This window comes from Chiloscyllium punctatum, chromosome 37 (assembly GCF_047496795.1).
Source record: "Chiloscyllium punctatum isolate Juve2018m chromosome 37, sChiPun1.3, whole genome shotgun sequence".
NCBI classification, from domain to species: domain Eukaryota; kingdom Metazoa; phylum Chordata; class Chondrichthyes; order Orectolobiformes; family Hemiscylliidae; genus Chiloscyllium; species Chiloscyllium punctatum.
This window is the reverse complement of record NC_092775.1, coordinates 14,346,269-14,366,371: the sequence shown is the minus strand read 5'-3', so window position 1 is coordinate 14,366,371 and position 20,103 is coordinate 14,346,269. Positions and strand designations below refer to the sequence as shown.

The window sequence follows — 20,103 nt, the reverse complement described above, 5'->3', positions numbered from 1 at the left end:
TGATATCTCAGTCCCATGTTCCTAACCATGCCCTGAGTTCATCTGCCTTCCCTGTTAGGCCCTTTACATTGAAATAAATGCAATTTAATTAATTAGTCCTACCTTCTCCCTGACTGTTTGACTCGCTTCTGTTCTCAGCTGTACCCGTCTCAGATTGATCTCTTTCCTCACCCTCCCACTTTACTAGTTTAAATCCTCCCGAGCAGTTCTAGCAAATTTCCATGCCAGTATGTTAGTCCCCTTCCAATTTAGGTGCAATCCGTCCTTTTTGTACAGGTCACTTCTACCCCAAAAGAGATTCCAATGATCCAAAAATGTGAATCTTTCTCCCATATACCAGCTCCTCAGCCATGCATTCATCTGCTCTATCCTCATTTTCCAGCCCTCATTAGCTCGTAGCACTGGGAGTAATCCAGATATTACTACTCCCAAGGACCTACTTTTAAAATTTCTGTCTAACTCTAATCTCCCTTCAGAATCTCAACCTTTTCCCTTCCTATATCGTTGATTCCAATGTGGACAATTACCTCTTGCTGGCCCCTCTCCCCCGTGAGAACATTCTGCACCCTCTCAGAGACATCCTTGATCATGGCACCAGGGAAGCAACACACCTCTGCTTTTTTGCTGCTGGCCATAGAAACGTCTGTCTGTACCTCGAACTAGAGAATCCCTTACCACAATTGATCTCTTGGAACCTGACATACTCCTCATTGCATTAGAGCCAGTCTCAATACCAGAAACTTGGCTGTTCGTGCTACGCTCCCCTGAGTGTCCAACACCCCCTACATTTTCCAAAATAGCATATCGGTTTGAAGTGGGTATATCCACAAAAGACTCCTGCACTAGGTGGCCTACCTCTCTTATCCTTCCTGGAGTTAACCCATTTATGTAACTGTATCTGAGACATCCGCCCCCCCCCTTTCCTAAAACTGCCATCCATCACATACTGTAGCTGTTGCAAATTCCTCATCACTTCTGTCTCTCCAACTGATCCATTCGATCTGATAAGATTCGCAGCCAACAGCATTTCTGGTAGATGTAATCCGCAGTAACCCTTAAACTCTTTGGGAAGTACTGGCCCACAATGTCACAAAACATCCAGAGACACTTCATAGCAGCATGATCGAACACAATTTAGTACCTAGCCACATAGATCACCACAAACTTGGACAGAGAGGTAAGTTTTAATAAGGATCATAAAAAAGGGGAAGTGGGGTAGAGAAGGTATTCCAGAGGGCATTGGCAGCTGAATGCACAGCTGCCATTGGTGAAGTGACTGAAATTAGAGTGTTCAAAGAGGCCAGAATTACACGATCACACACCTTAGGTAAGGGTCATAGGGCTGGAGGCAATTATGGAGAGTCAAATACTGAAGTGGACTTGAAAACAAAGATTTGAAAAATGTGATGCTGGAAAAACACAGCAGGCCAGGCAGCATCTGAGGAGCAGGAGAATCAGCCCTGAAGAAGGGCTTATGCCCGAAATGTCGATTCTCCTGCTCCTCAGATGCTGCCTGGCCCGCTGTGTTTTTCCAGCACCACATTTTTCAACTCTGGTCTCCAGCATCTGCAGTCCTCGCTTTCTCCTAGTTGAAAACAAAGATGATAATGTTAAAGTTGAGATGTTGATTGACCTGTACGTCAGCTAGAAAAGCACAGCAGGTCAGGCAGCATCAAGGAAGGGTCTGATGAAGGGCTTATGCCCGAAATGTCGATTCTCCAGATCCTTGGATGCTGCCTGACCTGCTGTGCTTCTCCAGCGCCACACTCTCAACTCTGGTCTCCAGCATCTGCAGTCCTCACTTGCTCCCTGTCGGTCAGCAAGCAGAGTTATGGGCTAGCAAGACATTGCAAATCAGGACACCAGCAGAGTTTGGATAATCTAAACTTTACAAATGATAGAACGATGTCAGGAGTGCATTGGAAAAGCTCGTCTAAAAGGTAGCAGAGGCATGGGTGAGGGTTTAGACGACAGACAAATTGAGACAGAGCTGAAGTTACAGAGGGATCAATGATAATTGTAACCTTTAAAAGGGTTGTTAGTTTAAGTCTCAGCTGTGCAAAGTTTGAAGGGTTTTTAATCATCCCCTAAATGTTGAGTAAAGGTTAATCACAGCAATGAGTTTTTTTTAGATCTTTCATAGGATGTGGTTGCTGACAAGGTCAGCATTTATTGCATGCCCCTGGAGTGAGCTGCCTACTTGAACCAATGCAGTGTTGTATGTATAGTTACACAACAAGTTCCAGGAAGGTGATTCCACCACAGTGAATAATGGAAAGTTCCTAACTCAGGTGGTATGTGGCTTGGGAGGGGAAACTTGCAGATGGCAGTGTTCCCATGCGTCTGCTGCTCTTGTCCTTCTGGATGATAGAGGTTATGGGTTTGGAAGGTGTTGTTGAAAGAACCTTTGTGAGTTGCTGAATTACTGCTTGTAGACAGTACACATTGCTACCACTGAGAGCTGGTCGTTGAGAGAGAGTGAATATCTACAGGGTGAATGGGGTATGAAACAAGCCACTTCGGTCTCAGTGGAGTCAAATTTCAATGGATTGGGATACAGTACAAGACATTAATCTATTAAAGGATCGATAATTTATTAATTAGATGTGCAATGTCAAGGCATACAAGGCTCTGTGCCAAGTGCTGGCAAACAGGAGGAGAATAGCTAGATTTAGCCAATGCATCAATTTAAATAAGTCAGGAATGGGTGGTAATTTTCTAGAAACCTGCAACCATGTTTTATATAACACATGGAACTTAGGGTTAACTGTTTTAGGCCATTTAAATTCATAGAACCTTAGGGATATACAGATCGGAAACAGATCCTTCAGTCCAACTCGTCCATGCTAATCAGATATCTGAAATTAATCTAGTCCCATTTGCCAGCATTCGGCCCCATATCCCTCCACAACCTCCCTATTCAAATACCCATCCAGAAGCCTTTTAAATGTTATAATTGTACCAACCCCCACCACTTCCTCTGGCAGCTCATTTCATACACGCACCATTATCTGCGTGAAAACATTGCCCCTAGGTCTCTTTTATATCTTTCCCCACTTATCTTAAACCCATGCCCTCTAGTTTTTGACTCCCTACCCCAGGGAAAGGACCTTGTCTATTTACCCTATCCACGCCCTTCATGATTTTATAAACCTCTGTATGTTACCCCTCAGCCTCTGACGCTCCAGGGAAAAACAGCCCCAGCTTATTGAGCCTCTCCCTATAGCTCAAACCATCCGGTCCTGGCAACGTCCTTGTAAGTCTTTTCTGAACCCTTTCATGTTTCACAACATCTTTCCAATAGCAGGAAGACCAGAACTGCATACAGTATTACAAAAGTGGCTTAACCCAAGTGCTGTACAGCCACAACATGACATCCCAATTCCTGTACTCAATGTCCTGACCAATAAAAGCATACCAAACGCCTTCTTCACTATCCTAATGCCTGCAACATGACTTTCAAGGAGCTATGAACCTGCACTCCAAGGTCTTTGTTCAGCATCACTCCCCAGGACCTTACCATTAAGTGTATGAGTCCTGCTAAGATTTGCTTTCCCAAAATGCAGCACCTCACATTTAGCTAAATTAAACTACATCTTCCATTCCTCAGCCCATTGGCACATCTGATCAAGATCCCATTGTAATCTGAGGTAACCTTCTTTGCTGTCCACTACACCTCCAATTTTGGAGTCATCTGCAAATTTACTAACCATACAGCCTATGTTCATATCCAAATCATTGATATATGAAAAAAAGTAGTGGTCTCAGCACCAATCCTTGTGACGCATCACTGGTCACAGGCCTCTAGTCTGAAAAGCAATCCTCTGCCAGTTCTGTATCCAAATGGCTAGCCCTGCCTGTATTCCATGTGATCCAACCTGACTAACCAGTCTACCATGAGGAATCTTGTTGAAAATCTTACCGAAGTCTATATAGATCACAACCACCACTCTACCCTTATCAATCCGAGTCATTACTTCTTTAAAAGACTCAACTAAGTTAGTGAGACATGATTTCTCATGCATAAAGCCATGTTGACTATCCTTAATCAATCTGTGCTAAATAAGTGGTAAATTAACTTGGAATTACAATGAGGTGGTACAGACAGGTGAATGTAACTAATTATCACATAAAAACAGCTTTGGAGAAACAATTTCCAAAGAAGGGTCATATTGGACTTGAAACATTGTTTCGCTCTTCACAGTTGCTATCAGACCTGTTCACTATCTTCAGCATTTTCTGTTTTTATTTCAGGCCTCCATCGTCCAAGGTAGTTTGCTTTCAATTAAATTTCAGTTTGGAATAATTCAAGGCCACGAGAAAATTCCAACATTCTAATAGAGGAAGGGATCAATGATTCAAAATGAGCCTCACACAAAGTCTTATCCAACACTGAGTCTACAGGTTTCTCAACATCCTCAGCGCGTCATGGTAAAGAGGCTTTTTTTTAAAAAAAGAAAAAGGAAAACTGATTCTTGTTGGTACAATCTGGAACACATGAAGATGTCTACTTTCTCAATATCCGGTTTGGAATGACGTCTTGAGGTTGTGAAAGATGTAACATAATTGCAAGTTGTTTTTCAGGCCAATGGTACATTCTAGGAAATTGTAGGCACCCCTCCCTATTATTCAGTTGCCAATGTGGGAAGTAACCCTTGATTTGTGGTGCAGGCTAGAGGGTTTGTATTTAGTTAATTGAGCTTGTATAGGATGTCCTGCACACAGAGTCAACAGGCACTCTAATTCAATTATCATGGAATGGTCAATGTTCATGGATCTGAACTAAAAAGGTTGATTTACCACTTTTGGTAAAGATTAAAAATGGTCTCCATGGAGGAATACTAGTGGAGATAAGACCACAATATCATACCATATAGGAGCAGAAGTAGGCCATTCGACCCATCAAATCTGCTTCATGATTCAATGAGGTCATCATGGTTGATCTGATAATCCTCAACTCCACTTTCCTGCTTTTGCTCCATAACCTTGAATTCCCTGATTACCTTTTTGGTAAGGCAAACCAATCTATCCGGCCTCGCCCTATAGCTCAAACCCTTCAATCCTGGCTACATCCTTGTAAATCTTTTCTGCACCCTTTCAAGTTTAACATCTTTCCTACAGCAGGGAGACCAGAATTGAAAGCAGTACTCCAAATGTGGCCTAACCAATGTCCTGTACAGCTACAACATGACCTCCCACTTCTATACTCAATACACTAGACAAATGAAGAAACGGTAAAGATGGATGGGAAGTGAAAGAGGGGTAAAGGCAGCATTATCAAAATTAACATAATAACAAGTAATTGTATTATCACTGCTCAAATCAGTCACCTATTCCAGGTGAATGTTAGAGACTCATGATGCATAGTGTCACTTTCTCTGAACCCAGGAGGCACAGGTTCAAGACCCACATGGACCAGAAAGGCATAATAGCATCTCTGATTAGTTAATATTTGTTCTTATTGGCTGCACTTTTATTTTTCTAATAATACCTGTGCTAGAATCAAAATAGATCCTTATTTGCTAAAAGGGTCCTCTTTTAAAAAATTTGTTAGAAACACCACACAGATTGAAATGAGGAGCAACATCCAGCCAAGAATGTTCTCTGGTGATAATCAACGTGTCTTTACATTAACTCGATCAGGTTTACATTTGAAAAGTTCTCGGTGGGGAAATACCAGAGCAGATTATAAGACCATAAGATGGAGGAGCAGAATTGGCTATTCAGGCCATCACATCTGCTTCATCATTCAATGAGATCAAGGCTGATTTGACAATCCTCACCTCCACTTTCCTGCTTTTACTCCATAACACACTATTCTCTTACTGAGTAAAAACCAGTCTGTGTCAACCTTGAAGTTTGAACCAGCTTCAACAGCCTTCTACAATAACAAATTCCACAGATTCGCGATGCTCCGAAAAGAAACTTCCCCATATCTTTGTAGGAACTGGACAACCCCTTAGTAAGATTGTCCCCTCTAGTCCTAGAGTCTCCCACAACCTCTGCACCTCTATCCTGTCAAGCCCCCAAAGAATCTTATGTTTCAATAAGGTCTCCTCATTCTTCTAAACCACAAGTCCCAACCTACTCAACCTCCCTCTAGACCCAGGATCAACCTAGTGACACTTCTTTGGGCTGCCCCTGATGCCAGTATATCTTTTTATAAAAGGGAGATTATATGTTTGGATTAGCCAAAGAGAGACAAAACTTCTGTGCAGAAGAAAACCAGTTGTCCTATTTGTGTTGTTAATTTGTGTGTGCTGCATTGAGTTAAGGGATTAAAGCGAAGAACTGCAGATGCTGGAGATCGGAAATAAAACCAGAAAGCGCTGGAGAAACTCAGGTGGTGTGAGGAGAGCACAGAGTTAATATTTTGAGTCCAGTGGCTCTTTGTCAGAAACTTTGTTATGTCAATGGCTTCAACATAATGTCCTTTGAAACTTTTATTAAGTATTCCAAAATAAAGCTAAAGAAAGGACTGAATTCAGGGATTAATTTCTGGATGGGCAGAAATGAAAGGCAGAGATGTACCTTCAACTTGTAGAGAATCCTGGTCTCTTTTAAAAAGGACATCATAAAGGCATTGGGAAAAGTTCAAACTAAATGGCCAGTACTAAAAGATTATATCTACAGAAAAGGTGAATGGACTGAGCTCCTTTACTCTTGAAACTCTCAGGTCACCATCAGTCTTGGGATTCTAAGGCAATGTAAAAGTTTGATTTAGAGATTATGTCTCCACTTGTGAGCACTTGTAGAATTTCCTGGTCAGGAAATTTAGGAGAAGCTTCTTTACCCAGGATCTGGTCATAAATGTAAAAGCTACTGCGTCATGGAACATTTGAGACATTTAGTGTTGTGCTGTTACATGGGAAACAAGACAAGCCACGAGTGAGGAAGAAACAGAAGGACGTGTTGATTGAGTTACATAAAGACTGGGTACGAGGTTGACATGTCAAAGCAGTGTAATCCTGTCAGACAAATTACATATTTTTGCATTGGAAGTGCTTGGTAACATGGAACAATGGAGGAAAGTATTATTCAAGCAGAAATATTATTTAAGAACAAGAAAAAAATAGGCTAGCAGGAAGGAGTAGGAGCTGGAACTAGAGAACAGGTCGAATGAGCACTTTTAATCCTTCAAAGCACAGCAGAACTGATGAAGTATGGATCTCAATCCAAACCAAAAATGATATAACTAAAAAAGTGAAGATTATTCACACTTATTCACTGAAAAGATCAGATTTACAGTCTATGTGCTTTATTAATTGCACATTTTTAACATTCAGGTATTTAAGCTTTTTGGTTAACAACAAAAGTAAAATTTAGGTAGAATGGAAGGTCAATTATGCAAACTTACTTTGGGGTGGCACAGCAGCTCAGTGATTAGCACAGCTTCTTCACAGCACCAGGGACCTGGGTTCAATTCCAGCCTCAGGCGACTGTCTGTGTGGAGTTTGCACAATCGCCCCATGTCTACATGAGTTTCTTCCCTTGGCCCAAAGATGTGCTACTTAGGTAAATCGGCCACGTTAAATTGTCTGTAGTGTCCAGGGTTAGGTAGGTTAGCTAGAGGAAATGCAGTGTTACAGGGAAAAGGAGAAGGGCTGTGGGGTCTGGGTCAGGTGTTCTTTGGGAGGATCAGTGTGGACTCAAATGTGCTAAATGGCTTCCACACTTTAGGGATTTTATGATTCTGTTCTATTGTACTGATAAATTTGATGCACAATAGATTACTTAATAAAATTGAGAGACTCTATTGTTTCCAGTCACAAACAGGACAAGTAATTGTTATTTTATACTGAGGGGGAGAGAACAGAGAGAATGCATTTCCTCAAACATCCAGTTAGGGCCCTCCCCCCTCTCTATCTTACCCATCATTGATTTCGTCATTGGCATCTTCCTCCAGTGTGATATTGGTGTTGCTGGCAGCATAGACGGACATGCTCGGATGCTCAATGAGCAGGTTCTCCAGGGGGCTGCTCTCCACTTGGACTTCATCCTGGCCTTCTGCAGTAAAACAGGGGGGAGGGGTGACAAACCAACTCTCTTCCAAAGTGCAGGGTAAAGACTGTGGAGGACTGGAGCCACTTCCACAGTGGCAGAGACTCTCAAGAGAAGAGGAGGCTGATGGAGGGGATGCATCGGAAAGGGGAGAACTAGGCCCGGCAGCATTTGCCTTCACTTCCACATCTTCACTTGAGGGGGGAGTGCAATCATCTAAATTTGGGCGAGGTGGGGGGTATGGGTCAGGGGTACATGCGACCATCCAGTGACACGAACAGTAGTCATAACAATTTGTGTGAGAATCAAAGGAAAACCAAATCAAAAGAATCAGGTTGAAAGGGGTGGGGCAGGGGGCGGTGGTTTGGTGGGAACAGAGGGAGGGAGTGGGGAAGAAAGCAAAAAAAAACAAAAAGACTGATTAGTCATTTTTTCAGAATGACAGGCCTAGTCCAACATTTTCAAAAGTTGATCCTCCTTAAGAGCAAGTTGCTGAAGAGCAATTTCCTCTAAAGAGCAATTTTTCATTTGTAGCAACGTCAGGGTATTTTACCACAGCCTCAGTGAGAGGCAGAACAAGTTTTTTAAATGGGCGAGGGGGAAGAAAAAGGGCAACAATGTGGAGATCCTATTGGGTTGCCAGAAAAGCTGAACCGAGTTGAAAATAGGGTCAAAAGAAACAAAAACAAAAAAGCAACCAACCTGGATGTGCATGAATTACTTGTAGGGGAAAAAATACCCCCCACCTCCCCCCAATTCCAGTCAATCTCTTACTGAAGACATTATCACCATTAGAACAAATCAAACATTAACTCTATTTTACAGAATTATTACTTTTTTAAAACTATTTAGTTCATTTTCTTTTTTCCAAATTAATGCAATATTCCAAATTACCACCTTTTTGATGTTCCCTTGAACCATGTTTCTACATAATTAATGATTCACATTCCTCAGAGTTCAAAGCTCTACACCACCATGATTGTTGGCATCATTAATTAATTAATTACAGAGAATAAAATTAGGGGTTACGTTAAACTTCTAACAGCCATTTAATGAAGGGAGGGGATCAGAGTCAATTTGTACTCCGTTTAAATTTGTTCATGGAGTGAAACTACTCCTCCACCCCCGTGTCAATTTTTATACTTTCAAAATCACTGTTATGACAAACCTCTGGAACAGGTTGGGCTTGCATCCAGGCCTCCTGACTCAGAGGTTGGGTCTCTGCCACTGTGCCACAACAGCTCCTCACCCCAGAGTCAATAAGTGTCTCAAACAGGTGCTCAAATAATGAACACCTCCCATCTGTTTATTCTTGCCTTTAATTTGCACAATATCGATGGCACTCCCTAGAATTTCCTCTTCCAAAAAGGGAAAACCTAGACTACACTTTCTTGTTTTGCTTTCTCATTACTAGACCAATAAAAAGGTAAAGTTGTTTATAGCCCTACCTGACCTTCAGTGTGGTCTCTCATGAGAGATGACTGGCAGGGGTTTAATCAGAGGGTCACTGTGCCTCAGGTGAGGGGAGAGATTGAGAAGAAGAAGGAGAGTCTTTCATCATGACCTCAGCTAGTGCTGGGATTTGAACCCACGCTATCAGCATCACTCCAGATCACAAACCAGCTGTCCAGCCAACTGAATTACCTGACCACCCCCCACACAGTAATACTGCATTTAAGAATAAAAAGGCCATCTCCTTTTTCTCCTAGTAGAAAGGACACTTGGTGAAACACTCCCTCTCCCTTTCTGTAGAATGGTTTGGAAAGGATTACTTTATAGGCAAAAGTGAGGACTACAGATGCTGGAAACCAGACTTTAGATCAGAGTGGTGCTGGAAAAGCACAGCAGGTCAGGCAGCATCAGAGGAGCAAGAAAATAGACGTTTCGGGCAAAAGCCCTTCATCAGGAATAGAGGATGTACATCTTGTGAGGAAAATTAATGTGAAGCTACTCCATCAGCTAGGAGAAAGTGAGAATTGCAGATGCTGGAGATCAGAGCTGAAAATGTGTTGCTGGAAAGCGCAGGTCAGGCAGCATCGGAGGAGCTGCCAACTCCATCAGCTGCCAGCCTTTAATATTCCAGAGTAAACAAAAAAATAAACTAAGCAATATTTTCAAACCAAAAAGCGAGAAACCATATGCATCTATCCTTCACCTTCTTTTCCAGCAAATACTCAGATGTACTGCAAACAAACAGACCCTTCAGTTCAATTCATCCATGCCAACCAGATATCCTAAACTAATCTTGTCCCATTTGCCAGTACTTGGCCCATATCCCTCTAAACCCTTCCTATTCATATACCCATCCAGATACCTTTTAAATGTTGTAATTTTACTAGCCTCCACCACTTCCTCTGGCAGTTGAATCCATACATGCACTACCTTCTGTGTGAAAAACATGCCTCTTAGGTCCCTTTTAAATCTTTCCCCTCTCGCTCTAAACCTATGCCCTCTAGTTCTGGACTCTCATTCCAGGGAAAAGACCTCGTCTATTTATCCTATCCACACATGATACTTTACATTCTCAAGGTATGGCGATCAATGGCAAAAGGCTACATTTGTATCTGAGGGAACTCCCACAGAACCATTAGGTAAGTCAGATATTTCGACCTGGTAAATGCAGGATGTTCCCAGTGACTGAGTCCTGAGTCAGGGGTCCACAGTCGAAAGGATACACAGCAGTCCATTTAGGACAGAGATGAGAAGATATTTCTTCACCCAGAGTGGTGAGCCTGTGGAATTCACTGCCTCCGAATGGGATTGCAGCCAAAACATTGAATGCTTTCAAGAAGGAGATAGATATAATTCTTGGGGTTGAAGGGAACACAGTGGGGCAGAAGTGGGACAGGATACAGAGTTGATCAGCCATGATCTCACTGAACAGTACAGCAGGCTTAAAGGGCAGAATGACCTATTCCAGCTGCTCTTTTCTATGATCCAGTCTCAGTGAAGGAATGGCAAGGTATATCTAAGTCACAATGACGAGAGACTTGGAGGGAATGGTGTTGCCATGTGTCTCAGGTGCTGCTGGAGACTAATGTTTGATACATGGGAACTAGATTAGGAGGAGAAATGTAACAGTAAAACCAGGACTGCTTCGCCCCATGACAGAGAATTAGCATATGGAGCTTATGATAACATATCCTGGCACTATTTATTTTCCCCAAGTCTTTGAATAGCGTACATTTATGAGGTGGGGAATGGAAATGGAATCAGTGAGCTCACAAAAGGGGAGAAAAATAAAACAATTAAAATGATGAGGTTACAGCAACATGCTCCACCCTTGATGTTAGTTAAACTCACTCACCCACTAAATCAGTGTTAGCACAAGCAATTTTTAATCATAAAGCTAAATTTGTCTGAGTTTCAACATAACACCTACACTTGGAAATGGACATTTGTAAACAAAAACAAATCACGAAGACAATGTATGTTAATTTTAATGGAAGAAGAGGCTATTAAAGAGAGGGATTTATGCATGGGGAGATGCAAAAGGTCAGAGGTAAGATTTGACATTTCGCCTTGGCTCATTCTTCCTTACAATATCCAACCAACATTTGTTTTTTTAAAAAAAGGTCCTGTTCCTCTATACATAACCTTGAGTTATTACTGGTCAAGAGAAATGGAGTACATGGCACTTTTAAAATCAGCTAAACCACATGTCAATGTCGGCTTTTATTTGCAAAATGCGGAATATTTTGTGCGGTTTTTTTTGACAAGAGATGGGAGGAGAAACATTTTATTCTTAAAAAGTGCATTGTGTGGTAATGACTTTGAATCACAATGTGTTTGGACAGCAAGTCATAGAATCCCTACAGTGTGGAAAGAGGCCATTCAGCCCATATGGTCTGCACTGACCCTCCGAAGAATGTTTAAAAATAAGGGGCTACCCATTTAAAGCAGAGGAGGACTTTTTCCCCCCCTCAGATGATTAGGAGTCTTTGGAACTCTTCCTTTGAAAAATAGTGGAAGCAGAGTCTTAAACTTATTCTAAGACATGGATAGATACAGTCATTGAAAACTAGGGGTAAAAAGTTATGGGGTCAACAAAAACATGAGTAATCAACTTGGCAAGGATTTATAGAATTGAAGACTGGACTTGAGGGGCAGAGTGGCCTATTCCTGCTCCAAGTTAATTGTTGGTACAATCCAATGGGTTTGATTCCAGCTGGTTGGCACTCACCTACACCCCCTAGTACTAACCCACTACTGAATACCTTCAAGAGCAGGACATTTTGTAATAACCTCGAAGAGCTGTACTACAAGGGAGATAATCAGCAGCCATTCACTCATACCATCAGATCTCACAAACAGAAAGAAGTAATTCAATTGGTTTGAGGGAGAGAGGGGAATGTGGTCAACAGCACAAACAGCATTCCCACCAGCTTTTCAAATACACAAATGCAATTCTTCAATATATAGAACTGGCAGATAGTTGCAGGTTACACAAATGTCTCATCTCAAGAATGGCCAAGAAATCCAAACTGGCTTTTTAAATTTGACAATACCAGTTAAATCCATTGCTGAGGGCTTTCCAGCTGGTTACTTGGGCTGGGTGGGATGTGACTGTCTCCTGCAGGGTATATTACCTGATGCAACAATGCTTATGTTAGCCAATGCAAACAAAACTGGATATTGTTATTGAAGAATCCACCAAGAGATTTGTTACACCTAACTATTGTATACAGAGATATTATATCCACAAAACAATGTCTGGGCTAACATGAAGTAGTCAAACAGAGTAACATGCTTCTTGTAGTGCATCGTGCTTCAAGTAATCAGAGTTAAGATGGAGTGTGAGATCTTTATACACTTACATCAAGTGCTATGATATATAGTGATTGTGCTATGGGTATGTCTCTTAAGGGAAAGAGATACTGACTGTGAGACATAACATAACTGAGGGGAGAGGTGCAGGAATGGGAAAGAAACAGAGATATAGGACGAATAGTACAGTCACAATGGACTGAATGGTCTGCTGGATTCGTGGTGCTGGAGAGCACAGCAGTTCAGGCAGCATCCAAGGAGCAGCGAAATCTGTACTGTAAATATTTATAACTATGCACAATTCTTACCAGCTAACAGACAGCTGGGGGGAGAATCCTCAAACAAGTTTCAAACAAATTAGTATGCATACTAATGACCTTGGGGGCAGTTACAGGTTGTTCCAAACATTTAGTTTGGAAGCACAAAACTAGAAAAGTAACAACAATGCAGGAATGTCTAATCAGAATGGCAAGTACACTTCTGAAAGGCTGGTTCGGACACTTGCAGTTCTCCAGAAGGGAAATTCCTGATCTCAGCACCAGCACCAGAGGTAATATATTTTGAGAATTCAGATAACTAGTAACAGCATGGTCACAGGTGATACTGAACAGGGATGAAGTGGATAAAGGGCTGCTTCAGCCCATTGGTGTTTGCTTTGCCAATTATGGATGCTGGGATTCTCTGCTTTGGTAGCAGCATGGGTATAGGCCATCCTGCTATACTGGCTGCTCCCCACACAATTCTGCTTTTGTTTTAAGTAGTATCTGACTTTAACATGATCCTTAACAACAACTTGTGCTTACCTAGCATCTTTAACATTATATATCCCAAGGCAGTGCGGAAAGTAAAGTTATCTTGAGCTACATAAGGAGCTACCAGCTAGAAATGAACAGTCTTTTGGTCAAAGATGCAGGCTTCAAAGGAACATCTTAAGACCATAAGAACAGAAGTAGGCCATTCAGCCCATCGAGTATACTCCATCATTCAGTGAGATCATGGCTGATCTGATAACCCTCAACTCCACTTCCTGCCTTTTCCCCCATAAACCCTTGATCCCTTACCGATTAAAAATCTGTCGATCTCAACATTGAATATACTTAATAATCCAGCCTCTACGGTAGTAAAATTTCCAGATTCACAACCTTCAGAAAAGAATACCCCACCTCGGTCTTGAATGAGACTCCCTCTTATGAGAGTATTCCCTCAGTCTGAAACTCGCCCTCAAGGGGAGACAACCTTTCAGCACCTACCCTATCAAGTCCTCTTAGAATTTATTGCTTCACTAAGCTCACTGAAAGACAGTGACAGAGAGGAATAGGGAAAGAATTCCAGGGCTTTAGCCCTATACAGCTGAAGGCATGACCATCTCATTGTAGATGGTGGAAATTGGTGATGCACAAGAAATAGAGGACTGAGTTGCAGAACTGATATCACTGAGTTTTGGAGTTGATTGTAATTACAAAGTTAGGGAAAAGGAGGGGCCCTTGGAAGAACATTAAAATGAGGACGAGAATTCTAAAACAGAGACATTGCTTAATTGGAGGTTAACTTGGGTCAATACTGGTCACGTTAAAAACATTCATAGCCAAAGAAATCTTCACTGTTCAATGGAGACACTCACAAACAGTACAATGTTCTCTGGCTTGAAATGCTTAAAAAAAGGATCAAAATAGATGAAAGTTTAAAGACTTGGCATGGAACAAAAGAGGCTGTTTGGCAAACTGCGATATAAAAACTCTGACTGTATTTTTGTACCATATGTCAAGACTTGAAGTCCTGAGACATGCCAAGGTCCAGGAGATGTAGAAATGGGACAGAATATCAATCTGTCTGATTAGATGAAATTCAGTCAGCAAAACAAATTGACAAAAGAGCCAATAACACTACGTAATTATTCTCAATGACGTGATTGCATCATTCCGAGATATCAACAACATGTGTCATGTAACTTGAATTTGACTCAGTGGGGCCTTATTTCAAAAGAAATATAAAGCTTGGACTTGTATGAAAGTTCTTCCCCTACCCATCACCTTCCTAGAAATTCACATCTCTAGCAAGTCAAGACAAAAATGAGCATAAATTCAATGTGGTCCTATTCCTTCTCTTTCTCTTGTTTCCGCACAATGGGAAGCAGAAATCTAATGGAACAAAAAACAAACTCGCAGCCTCTAGGGTTAGAAACTAATCCTCAAGGGCTACAGAATTACAAGAATTAGAAAACCAGTTTAAGGAGAAAGGGAAAAGATTTAACAGGGACCTATGGGGTAACTTTTTCACACAGTGGCCGATGTGTGTATGGAATGAGCTGCCAGAGGAAGTGGAGGAGGCTGGTACAATTACACCATTTAAAAGACATCTGGATGGGTACATGAACAGGAAAGGCCGAGGGGGATATGGGCCAACTGCTGGCAAATGGGACTAGATTAGGTTGGGTTATCTGGTTGTATGGACAAATTGGACCAAAAGGGTCTGTTTCCATGCTATACATCTCTATGACTGACTACAATATTTCTGCACTGTCAGGTGTATGACAAATAGAGCACCCGATCCTGGAAACGGACACCAAGTTGAATCTCAGACCTCCGTTGGATGATTTGGAGGTTCTTATTACATTTTTTAAAAAGTCACAAGTTTGGCCACAGTAGTTGAGGCACAGGCAGACCTGAAGTCATTGCACCAGTGATACCTTAGTACAGCTGAATGCAAGTTTAAAAAAAAAATTCACGTTTATAAAAATTACCTTGTCACATCTTTCTAAAAATGCACACACTTACATCCGCAGAGCTGGTTGCAGAAGCAACAGTCGTGACCTTTGAGAATTCATCTAAAATTTCACAATTAGTGCTGAGCAGTGTTTGACGCCAGATATTTCTACATAAAGCATTGCTTTGGTATATTCTAAATAAAACCAAGTGTTCTTTTCACAATGGCAAACTGCTCTGTACTAGATAGAACAACTTCAGAATTTAAGTTTACAACAGAGATTTGGTACACACTGCTGGCATGACATCAATTGAAGACACTTAAGAGAAAACATGGAGAGCTTTGAACTTACCTGGAAAGTCAACGATGAGCCAGCCGTCATCTTCCTTTTCAGTCAAACTGGGATCGGGACCCTGGGTGCAGACCTCCTCTGTTTCCCCATAGAAAAGGCTGGTGAGTCGGTGGAACATGGTGGTCTGGCTGTGAAGCTGGCCTGCAATTTAAATGCACAGGCAGACAACCACTCTCTTAGGGGGAGGCAAGAGGCTGGTGAGCAGACAGTGCACAATAATCCCTCAGGCGATATTCAGCTAAACAGAGACCACAATGCAAAGTGCTGTCATATGGCCGCTCACTTGGGTTTACATGTAAAGAAGGCCTAGAACAAAACATGGCAGAGAGAAACAAAAAACACATTACTACATCTTCCAGTTGTTACCCAACAAATGCTGACTAATCATGTGTTATTATGTCCCAGTGGGTTAACATAGTTATAGAGTCAGAGGTATACAGCATGGAAACAGACCTTTTGGTCCAACTCATCCATTCCGAACAGATACCCTAACTTAATCTAGTCCTCCTTGCCAGCACTTGGCCCATATCCCACTAAACCCTTCCTAATCATATACCCCCCCATCCAGATGCCTTTTAAATATTACAATTGTCCCAGCCTCCACCACTTCCTGTGGCAGCTCATTCCATACACGCACCACCCTGTGTGAAAAGTTGCCAGAGGTCCCGTTTGAATCTTTCCCCTCGCACCCTAAACCTATGCCATCCAGTTCTGGACTCCCCCACCCTGGGGAAAAGACCTTATCTGTTTATCCTAACAGTGCTCCTCATGATTTTATAAACCACTATAAAGGTCAACCCTCAGCCTCTGACACGCCAGGGAAAACAGTTGAAGAAAACAATAGCATATAAGTCTTAAAAGTGAGTCAGTGGAAACCTCATTTAATTACATAACTGATCTCTCTCGCTTTTGGCTAACACAATCAGGTTCAATAAAGCAGCAAAAAGTGCTGGAGAAACTCAGCAGGTCTGGCAGCATCTGAGGGGAGAGAGCAGAGTTAATATTTTGAGTCTAATTCTGAAGAGTCATATTGGACCGGAAAAATTAACCGTTTCTTTGTCCACAGATGCTGACAGACCTATGGGGGATTCGCCAGTGTTTTCCTGTTTTTATTTCAGGTTTCCAGCATTGGCAGTATTTTGCATTTTGTTTGATGGTCAATTTTAATGTTAATTGCTGACTCAGGTTTGATGTTGTGAGGAAGACTTATTTTCTCCTCTCAACCCACACAATACTCCAAAGCATTGAATACCCTATCATCAGTCCTCTTGTTGAATAACCCATCAGTCCTCTCAGCACACTAACTCCAATACTCGATGGGCTGAATGGCCTCTGTGCCACAATAACTATGGCCAAATGGGAAGTAGAGTTTTAACTGTTGGTCAGACAACCAACTTTCTTTCTCCATCCCCAATATTTTGACAATCAATATATTAAAATGTAAAGAATTTTTGTTTTTAAATGCAGTATTTTCAAAGCTGTGATTTTTTTTCCTCAAGCTGCTCACTGAGTTCTGGACATTAATCTTCAATTTCCATAGTCTCAGACCAACCGCAAAATTAAGCATCTCTGGTTAAGTAATCTCCCAACATCCATGTACAAAACAATCACAGAAAAGATACCAGTAGAGGTCAGTGACAAAGAGCCCTTATCCTGAGGGAGATTAAAAAACCCAACTCTTCAGGAAAAGGAGAGAAAGCAGTTCTTAAAGAATTAAGAAGTATAGGGATAGAATTTGCTTTTCAAAAAGAGAAATAAAATTTTCCAGCACTCAATTGGCTAAACATGCAAACTCGTGATATTTGGGACATTTCCTTGTGTGTTCACATTCAAGTATCACCACATCATAATAGGTGCGTCAAGTGACGTGATGGCAAGAAAATAAGGCCATCAAGCCAACAGTTTGCAATTACTCTTTAAAGTCAACCATCTTCAACACTGACTCCCTCCACCATCGATGCACAGTCACAGAAGTGTATCTGCAAGATGTACTGCATCAACTCACTAAGTCGCCTTTGACAACACCTTCTAAACCCATAATCCAGAAGGGCTAGGGCAGCAGATGCATGGGAACTACAAATCCTCAAAACTCCCCTCCAAGCATCACACCATTTTGGAATTGGACTATATCACTGTTCTTTCACTGTTACAGTAAAAATCTTGGTAATTCCATTCTAACAGTACTGCATATGTCCCTACAGCAGATGAACTGCAGCTTTGCAAAAAGACAGCTCACCACCACCTTCTCCAGAGCAATTAAGGATGGATAACAAATGCAAGTCTCGCTAGCAACCCCCAAATCCCATGAATCCCAGATTTAAAATGGGTCTCAGGGGCAACTTTTATTAAATAATTACAGTAGTATAGGAATTCCACAACAAACTGTCAAAAGGCATGTTTCCTTGCAGTTCCATTAATGTAATATTCCTCTTTTGGGCTGATTTATTCCTCTGAAAACTGTTCCACTAACTTCGGAGTTTTGCTACAAATCAAAATGTAGCATTTTGTCAAGAGAAAGCAAGTGCAGGGGTTGGGGAGTGGTGCAGTATTGAACTGCTAGTAGTGCAAATCTAGTTGTGTTCATTGATTCCACTTTTAAGTAAAAACGAGACAGAGTATCACATTAATTCCAGAAACCGTAGGGAATAACCTTATACATTTTCTCTCTCCCCAACAGAGGATGACATTTAGCAAACAAACTCTAACAGACTGTTACGTAGCTTTACTTTAATTGAAAGCAGTTCTACTAAGAGTTCACATTGAGAATTTAAAATTTAGTTTCAAAATCTGGAAAACAAAGTTGGCACCAACAAAAGTGACTATGACGCTAAATAAAAACTGAAAGGAGTGCAGATGCTGTAAATCAGAAACAGATTGCTGGAACAGCTCAACAAATCTGACAGCATCTGTGGAGAGAAATCAGGGTTAATGTTTCGGGTCAAGTAATCCTTCCTCAGAACTGTGATGCTGTCGGATGGATGCTTAAAAAAATCACAAGTCCATCAGGGAACAAAAATTGCCTTCCACCAACAATATGTTGGCTCTACCGCATATCTATGGGCTTAAGTTCTGACTGCCCTGTAAAGTTAGTTGGCAAGTCATTCAGTTATATTTAATGAAATAGCCAGCCTTGCCAGTGATATCAACCTCAATGATTTTTTTCTTAAGAATATTCTGCTAGTCGTTCCATTGTTCTAGTCTAGTGCAAACAAAGCTAATTGTCTGACTAACCACAGAGCAGATGCACAAGTATTAAACATTTAGCAGTAATTCAGAAAGAGGGAAAGATACTTGATTTTGTGTAGTGTTTCTCTCAAACACTGCTCAAGTGAAGTACTTTTGACATGTCCAGGTCATTCAGTACAATGTGCGTTTCGTCAACACGAATTGGCTGTAACACAATTGATGAATTGTGTATGACATTTGGATAACAAACTTTCTGCTGAATCGGTATAGTGATGTTTATAGTGATCTTCTACAGTGTGATTTTCTTTAGCGATTTTCCCATAGCACAGGGTTGCAGAGGAACACAACTGTCACGTTATAGAACAGCCTGGAGTTTCAGTCAAGATGGAGGATTGGAGGACTCCTGCACTGAAGCCCATCTGCTCCGAATCATTTCTTTTTCTTACCTACCCCCCTTCCTCTTTCTACTTACCTTTCATTCCTACATGGCATCAGGGGCAAGGAGTTGAGCCAGCGCAGACTTGTCTGCTTTTACATTATTTCTTCCTTTACATTTGACCTTCCCTTCTGTGGAGAGCAGCTGGCAGCTTCAACAGTGGCTGCATTGTCAAGATCGGCCTAGCCTGGTCTCATGGCGACAGCAAGATGACACTGAAGAATTGCATCATGGTTGTGTGGCAACAGGGCAGCGATGGTCTCAGCATCGAGGTGGAAGAATTGAGATCCAGACCCATAGCTAAGCACTTGGGGACTGTAATGCTAAACATTTAACTTTATTTTCTACTTTATATTCAAGATTTTGTACCTCGGTACCTTTGTACCCAAAATAGTGCTGGACAATGGTGACTTTAAAAACTGTACAATGCACTTCTGTACTTGAGCACGTGACAATAAAACCTAATTCTAATACAGGAAACATTGCAACCAATTTGCCCACAGTATGTTCACACAATGAGCAGCGTGATAACGGCCAGGAGATCTGTTTAGCTGATACTGATGAAGTCATTGCTGAGGCCACTGAGGAGAATTCAAACTTTTATACTACAGGGTCTTTTACATTGAGGCGTGGTGGAGGGGCTGGCCTAGGTTTTAAC

At 41.6% G+C, this 20,103-nt stretch overlaps 1 protein-coding gene across 7 annotated transcripts in view; it reads right to left on the bottom strand.

The window, feature by feature from the left end:
* Nucleotides 1-20,103, bottom strand: part of LOC140462885 (tumor protein p53-inducible nuclear protein 2-like) — a 47,198-nt gene that overhangs the window by 8,072 nt on the left and 19,023 nt on the right. For 4 of the 7 annotated variants that reach the window (XM_072556307.1, XM_072556308.1, XM_072556310.1 and 1 more), the window contains exons 2-3: nt 15,824-16,129; nt 7,872-8,217 (exon numbers count right to left, since the gene is read on the bottom strand). In XM_072556307.1, the coding sequence (XP_072412408.1) occupies nt 7,872-8,217; nt 15,824-15,941 (464 nt within the window). In that variant the 5' untranslated portion in view covers nt 15,942-16,129. The remainder of the gene's footprint in view (nt 1-7,871; nt 8,218-15,823; nt 16,130-20,103) is intronic. The other 3 variants (XM_072556306.1, XM_072556312.1, XM_072556313.1) reach the window with 2 other exon arrangements.